The sequence below is a fragment of the Pelobates fuscus genome, chromosome 9 (assembly GCF_036172605.1).
Source record: "Pelobates fuscus isolate aPelFus1 chromosome 9, aPelFus1.pri, whole genome shotgun sequence".
Taxonomy (NCBI): domain Eukaryota; kingdom Metazoa; phylum Chordata; class Amphibia; order Anura; family Pelobatidae; genus Pelobates; species Pelobates fuscus.
Genome location: NC_086325.1, coordinates 84,624,523 through 84,632,425, shown reverse-complemented (window position 1 = coordinate 84,632,425; position 7,903 = coordinate 84,624,523). Strand labels below are relative to the sequence as shown.

Below are 7,903 nucleotides of genomic sequence, written 5' to 3'. Positions count from 1 at the left end.
TTGATGAACTGCTATTTGCCAAATTTTAGGGATTGTCATTTAGCATCCTAGGCACCCATTAGGTAGAACTTGAGAAAACCAAGGCGGAAAGGGTACCAATCATAAGAGAGAGGGTGGATGGGTCACTAAAGATAGTGGTCATTACAGCAGGCAATTATTTCCAAAAGAGTGCTATACAGCAGAGCATCTCTAAATGCACAACACGTTCAACCATGAAGCTGATGGGCCACATCAACAGAAGACCATGCTGGGTTCATTCCGATCAGCTAAAAAGGTTAGGAAAGAGGGGCTACATCTGATGCAGTCACACCTCAACCAGACCGCAGTAAATTGGAAAATCTGTCATTTTGTTAGATAGAGCTCAATGTCTCCTGCAACACACACTTGGAATCGGCAAGACTTTTAACGAAGCAGTAATCCATGGATACATATTGTTTTTTGTTAAGCTTGTATGTGTAATGTGGAGAATATTTTCTTTGCACATATTATGACCAGGATCATTTCTTTAAAGACATGGTCAACTCATCTTCTAAAAGCTACTTTCAGGAGTCACCTGAGGCTGATTCCACCAAAAAAATGACAATAAGTTTAGTTTACACCAATAGTTTCAAATGTCACCAGGTCTCAATTTAAAAAAAAACATCACATTTGGGATTTGCAGGAGCAGGAGATTTGCAGCCAACAAATCTTCAAAAACTGTATGATGCTGTGACGAACTGAACCACGTCACTGGATCTTGGAGGAGCCTGCTGGCCACCCTCTTACCCCTGTGACTATGGCCCCTGCAATAGACCTGGCTGAAATACTTTAAAAGGCTCTGTTCATGTGAAGTATGTACTTTTGTACTCCAACAGAGACCGACCGACTAATTCTCTGGAACTGTTTTGGGCATAGGTCAAATATAAGACTTCCAGGAAATTCCTAAACTGATCTGGGGGATTTTTGGATATGTTGGTCACCCAGATCAGGGATATAACATTTGTGGGGTTTTATGTATTTTTAGGGTACTTTTGGGGTGTTTTAAAAAAAGTATGTTTTTTCTGTTCTTGGAGATAATTGGATTAGAATTAGTACAGTTACTGATCCAATTATCTCACAAGCAGAAGGGAGGGATTGTGTGCTGTGTGTGGCAATTTCATGCCTTGTAACCTTATTGTTATTGGTCTGTGAAGTTGCAACTCAGTCCCCCACAAGGTCCCTATGGGTGTACCTGTTGCATAGGGATTGTCATATAAGGCAAAGTGTAGCTCCCATTAAAGAGATTCGTTTACCCCTTCATGAAGTCTTGGCTCATGTTTGGGGGATTGGAGAGCTACATTCACTCTGGGGATTGCTATATCACAATACTCCCCTATGTATAATCACTAGCTCTTCTAAGAGCTAGTTCCTGTTACGCTCTCTGGACTAGGAGAGGTCTACCCACTGGAAGCTGGATCCTGGTCTTAGGCCCAGGGTGGGTGGAGGACGGCGAGACCCAAACCAACGTGCGGTTCAAGGAGTTTACAGTGTTTATGGTGTTCCAGTACAGTGCTTATTGTGCTCGCAAGTACTAGGAAGCAGCAATTGAGGGAGGTACCCAGTCGGGGTGCCAGGCAGTCCATCACAAATGCCATCATTAACAAGGACCAAAATCAATAGGACATTGATCAGTTTTGGGGTTTTTTTGTGCATGCTTGGAGATGACGGCCTGAGCAGGGTCTCTTCAGCTTTCCTAGTTACTCAATTCTTCGACACAGTGTCTAAACCGAATTTCCAATTAGGTGGAAAATAAGACTTTTAAATAGGGTTGTTTTCTACAAATATGTTAATACAATGTATGTGTACTATTTTATGCTTGATAAAAGTACCATACGTGGTACACAGCAGGTCAGGCACATTTTGATACTATAATTTTAAAAGGGATAATTTTAATAGAATATTAACATATTTTTCTTCTCTGGATGAACAATACTTTGTTCTTTCTAAGTCAGTTAATGATAATTATTGGATTTGGCTTTGTGCATTTAAAAATGTAAAGAGAGCAATTATTTTTAATTGCTTGTTGTCAAGCCTCATAGGTGGTTGCATTAAAGTCATACAAGTATAAAAAAATTTTTTTTTTTAAAGAGCGTGTATACAGCTCTTTTATGCTTACATATTTGTGTAAGATATGGAGTGTAAATTAGATTTCATTGTAATAAGTTATTTTACATTGACCTGTTGACTTAAATGGAATGCTGCTAGCAAACCCCAAGCATCAGAAGGTTGGTCACAGCTACATAAACAGACTCTTCGAGGACAGAAGGCCACCTCCATAGATTATGTGTAAAACTAAGTGTTTTGCACTACAAGGCACAGCAAACTGAATTGCTGACCAGAGCAACCTGCTTAAAAGCAAAAGAAAAATTAAAGATACTTCATTTTGAACTTCCTGAATGTGAAATATTTCAAGAATCACCTGCTTTCACTGTAGCTACTGTATAAACCGGATTTAGCGAACATGCAGGTTCAACAAGCCAATAGCAGCCACAACATAACTTTTATTAGTTTGCCTAGTAAATTCATTTTTAGTTATGACCAACGATACCTTGTGCACGGTTTTATCATGACTGAAGATACTTCGTCCAGTGCCCTCTCATACGATGATATGGAATTCTATAAAGTGTGAATATGAAGCATTTAATTCTCTCCTTTGTCCAAATGCTGAGAGGTCTTTTTAAAGCTGCAGATTATGGCTATGCGGTGTGGGACGCCACTTCTCTTAGTGGTGAGTGAATAGCATTACCAAATTCACTTGCTCTAACAGGAATATTTCTCCGAGACCACTTCAATGAGTTGAAGTGGTCTGGGTGCCTATAATGTCATTAAGTCACAAGTGCCCAATATGGCATTATAAATTAAATGATAAAAAAAACTGTCGAACTAACCCTTTAAATAACCAAGTTTACTTTTTGAATAGCTGTGGCTGTAAGACTGCTGTCTTTCCTTACATTGTTAATTGTTTTGAAAACGGTTTAAGACCAAAGTTATGTTCCCCTGGAACCTGTCACGCCACTTCCTCTGTCATCCCCGTTATTTGGAGAAGCATTGGCTTGGAAGTTAGACATAAACTGAGAGTGTCAGCAGCGGATGCTTAGCTCATCACTGGCTGCATATTGTGAGTATTAGAAAAAATAAATAATTCACAGACTGGTCCCATTGGTTGAGCCTCTTCTTTGCCTGGCCTGTGCTAGTGCAACAGCTTTAAACCAATGAGGTTTTCTTTTTTGCATTTCTACTGTATTATATAAACAAAGTAGGACAAAAGGAGAACAACACTTCTAATTCTCATGCCTCCCCTGTGCTACGGTACTCTGTGAAGGTAATGGCTCCATAGTGCATGCCGGGAGACTACAGCTCCCACAATACTGGTGGTGTGAGGACATGCTGGGACATCACAGCAGTATTCCCTCTGCTCCCTGATCCCCATTTCCCCCCCATAAATATAAAATCAGAAAGGAAGATATACCTGAGGTGGAGCATACCCTAATATGGCTGCTTATTTTATGGTGTGACATGTCTCTGGAGCTCAGTTGGTGGTAAGTGCTGATGTCTATTGAAGCTCCCACGCATATAGGGACCTCTTCCCCCTTGCCACAGCATTCAGAAGTGGATCGGTGGGAGGGAAACCAGGTATGTGTGTGGGCCGTGGCACACAGAAACGAGTCAGGCGCCATGTTGGCTTAGGTCCCGCGCACAAGTGTGTTTAACCTCTGCTATGACATTCCGTGTATAAGATGACCCACAATTTTTTTTAGAAAAAAAGAACACATATGGAAAAATACGGGATAGAATGAAATCAACACTGGAATAATTTTAGGACACATTGTGTCTCCTTAAGTACACAAAGAGAAAAAATAAATAAAAAAAAAAAAAAGGAGGTTCTTTGTTTTAAACAAAAGATGTACAATTATAACCAATATATAAAATTTAACCAATATATTAATACAGTCAGGACGTATGCCAGTATCGGTGTATCTGAATATAAAGTAAGCGTCATGTGCGGTCATCGACTGGCTCTTTCCAGTATGTGACTTCTAGAATGCAGGTCATATCAGTATGAACAGTATGCATAAATATCAACTCTAAACTTGGGTTTGTTATACAATACCATACATATAATCAACGGGATACTACTCAGAGGGTACATAAATACCAGCAGCATTTTTAGTAAAAGCTACAGGGAGTTTTTAATTGTTAAAATGTGTTGCTAGTGGTTCATGGGAAAATGTTACAAGCACAGATACAAAATTGCAAGCCCACATCAAATTTCCAATCCATGGCTAAAATGCAAAATGTAGGAAACTGGAGGCCTAAAAATATATATTCCTATGACACCCTGTGCAATAGATGCAAAATGCAAAATTATGACCTAGCTATGGGGCAATTTACAGAGCACTTGCTGTATATTGGGCTTGAATTTTCTCAAAAATGTACTCATCTGTAAAAATAAGTTTAACCCCTTAACGCCGTTATGGCGTACCATGCCGTCACGCATTAAATGGGCTTTAAAGCCGTTGCGACGGCATGGTACGCCGTAACGGCTTAAGCCCCCAAGAAGAGAGGTGTACTTACCTACCTCTGAAATTTGCCAGATTGGTTATGTTGCCTTTGAGAGTGTATGGTAGCCCAGGAATGAGAATTACCCCCATGATGGCATACCATTTGCAAAAGTAGACAACCCGAGGTATTGCAAGTGGGGTATGTCCAGTCTTTCTTAGTAGCCACTTAGTCACAAACACTGGCCAAATATTCGTTTTTTGCTTTTTTCACACAAAAACAAATATGAACGCTAACTTTGGCCAGTGTTTGTGACTAAGTGGCTACTAAAAAAGACTAAACATACCCCACTTTCAATACCTTGGCTTGTCTACTTTTTCAAATGCTATGCCATTATGGGGGTAATGCTCATTCCTGGCTACCACACCGTCTCAAAGGTAACATTACTAATCTGGAAAATTTCAATTTGAAAATGGAATGTTCTATATTTGACCCTGTAACTTTCCAAAACAACATAAAACCTGTTAATGGGGGGTACTGTTGTACTCGTGAGACATTGCGGATTACAAATCTGTGCATTTTTTTGCAGTAAAACCTAACAGTGTTATGACATTCACAGTTAAAATGTCAGACGGAAATGCACATTTTAAAAAAAATCTAATTTTCTCACATTTTTTTTAATTTTATTCATAATAAATTATGTTCCATATATGAATAGTTAATGATAGATTAAAGCCCTGTTTCTCCTGAACAAAATGATATATAATAAGTGTGGGTGCATATAATTTGAAAGAGGGGAACTACGGGTGAACAGACATATAGCGCAAATTCCAGTTTTTGTTTACGTTTTGTTTTGATCAGAACGTGCACTATTGACTCCGTCCTGAAGGGGTTAAACAGACAAGTGTAAAAAATAGGTGATCTGGTAAATTCTTTAATCCTGCCTTGGAATTCACAGAAATGTTTTGAATTTTGTATAGAACTACACATAGATCTGTGCATATACTATAAAACGAGTTCATGACATTTTTTGGTTAAGCATGATCCTCCTAATCCAGTGAACGCCAAGGTTCAAACATGTATACCAAATAATGTCACTCATATAATTTATGGTTCTGTGTCAGTATACTTTGCTAATGGAGATACAGAATAATGTAGGATCGAGCTTGTGCTATAAGACATGAGCAATACCAGATTCTGAGCATAAAAAAGCAAAATGCATAGATGAGCTCCCTCATGGGTTTTGCCAATCTGACTGAACTGATTGGGTGTAGTAATAGAGGTTAAATTCTCATCCAGAGTAAGTTAACTTGTTGGGATGGTTCTGATGTAATCAATTGGTACTCCATTTGCAATTTAATTAACGAATAACACTTGAGAGAAAATAGTGATATCTGTGTTGAGTATTCATTAAAATGTTAAACATAAGGTCCACTTGCTGTGAAAACCTATTCCTCCATGTACCGTTTGAAAAACATTGGCATGAGCTTATGTCAGCGTATGTGCTTGACATCATGAGTCCATTACCACTTTAGTTTACGTCAATACCAATACAGTGTCACTGTCAACGCAAAATTCATACAATATTTCAATACTTGTGTGTTAACTAGAAAATGCCCGTGGATATGATACAAACAAGAAAAGTCTGGCACCTGATACATTCTGTATGCTTGTCACAGAAAAAGTAAAAGAAATAAATGTACAGAAAATTAAAAATATATATATAATACACACACAAAATGCAAGAGGCAGCACTAATAAACAGGCTGTCTGTCATAACACCAATTATGTGCAGTATGTGGAGCAAAAAAATTAAAATGTAGGATAAGAGGGGTAGCCAAAATGTACTCCCCCAAGCCCATGCTGTAGACCAAATGCAGATTCCCAGCTACTACAACTCCCATGATGCCTTGCCAGCTGTAAAGGTGGCAGTACAGCTGCGGATCTACCTTTGGCCACCTCTATGGTAGAACTACAAATCCCATGATTCCTTGCCAGTTTTAAGGCTGTCAACGCACCACAGGGATTGTAGTATTACATGGCCTGCCCTCTGGCCATGTCTGTGTGAATAAGTCAGTAGTGAGGACACTGGTCCGTGTGTAGAGCCATAGGTTAGGGTCAATGTCACTCATACTCACAGTCCAAGTGTTTCTTCTTGGGGCCCATCACTTCGTGAGTGGTCGCCTTGCACACGGCTTTGGCCAGGGCCGAGCCGGTCACACTGTGCTGGGCCGCCGTGATCCGGTCTGTGATGGACTGACCCGACATCCTCCGTGCTCACACAACGATACGGCCTACACAGACACACCGGGAGAGAGAGGGAGGAGGAAGGAGGGGGAGCCGGCACACACCGAGCACAGGGGGAGGGAGCTGGGCACAAACCGAGCCCGGGTGGAGGGAGTCCGGGAGAGCTGGGCACACACCGAGCACGGGGGGAGGGAGCTGGGCACACACCGAGCACGGGGGGAGGGAGCTGGGCACACACCGAGCACGGGGGGAGGGAGCTGGGCACACACCGAGCCCGGGTGGAGGGAGTCCGGGAGAGCTGGGCACACACCGAGCACGGGGGGAGGGAGCTGGGCACACACCGGGAGCTGTCACTGACTGTCTGACTGACTGAGCTCTATCTCGGCCGCTTCCTTTCTCCCGGTTCCGGGGTCACCGTGTTACGAGGCGGAGGGCTGTCCTAGTGAGGTGACCCAGGCAGGCAGCAGCAGGAAGCGGTTCAGTCTTTATGATCTTTCTCCCTTTCTTGTCTCCAGCCTCTCTCTCTCCCGTCTCCGCTCCTTTTCCGGTTTCTCTCTCTCTATAATTTTTTTTTTTTTTTTTGTGCTTCACACTTTCAATTCAGAGACAAAATGGCGGCGGCGCCCGGTCATGTGACTGCGAGCCGCAGAGGCGCCGGTTGTTAAGGTGGTTCCACCTGGTGACTGAGGACAGCACCAGGCAGGGATATTCCAGGCTAGGATGGCTGGTGGCGGAGGGAGGGCGAGCGCTGCTCACTGGCTGTGGGGGGCAGTGGGTGTAACAATTTATTCAGAGAAAAACAGTCATGTCTCAAAAATCATCTCAGATTTTTTATCTAACTGATAATTAGTTATATTAAGCACAAAGCACACCCCCTCCACCCTTTACTGAGACATTTTTTTAGTTTATGAAGACTCCCTCTCCTAAACACTCACATAGACACTACCCATTACACTGACATATGCACACAGACACAACACTCTCCATGCAACACGTACAAACACAATGCACGCAAACACTCAATACACATGTACAAACACAATCTCTATAAAACATATACACGCAAACACAACACAACACACATGTACAAACACAATCGCTATAAAACACGTATGCACACTGCCACACGGTCTCTCTG

At 41.7% G+C, this 7,903-nt stretch overlaps 1 protein-coding gene across 5 annotated transcripts in view; it reads right to left on the bottom strand.

Moving 5' to 3' along the window:
- The window catches only part of LOC134572862 (phosphatidylinositol-binding clathrin assembly protein-like), an 83,291-nt gene extending 76,345 nt beyond the window's left edge, over positions 1–6,946 (bottom strand). For 3 of the 5 annotated variants that reach the window (XM_063432118.1, XM_063432119.1, XM_063432122.1), the window contains exon 1: positions 6,657–6,945. In XM_063432118.1, the coding sequence (XP_063288188.1) occupies positions 6,657–6,786 (130 nt within the window). In that variant the 5' untranslated portion in view covers positions 6,787–6,945. Of the gene's footprint in view, positions 1–6,656 lie in introns of all 5 variants that reach the window. The other 2 variants (XM_063432121.1, XM_063432120.1) reach the window with 2 other exon arrangements.
- Positions 6,947–7,903: the final 957 nt, after the last annotated feature.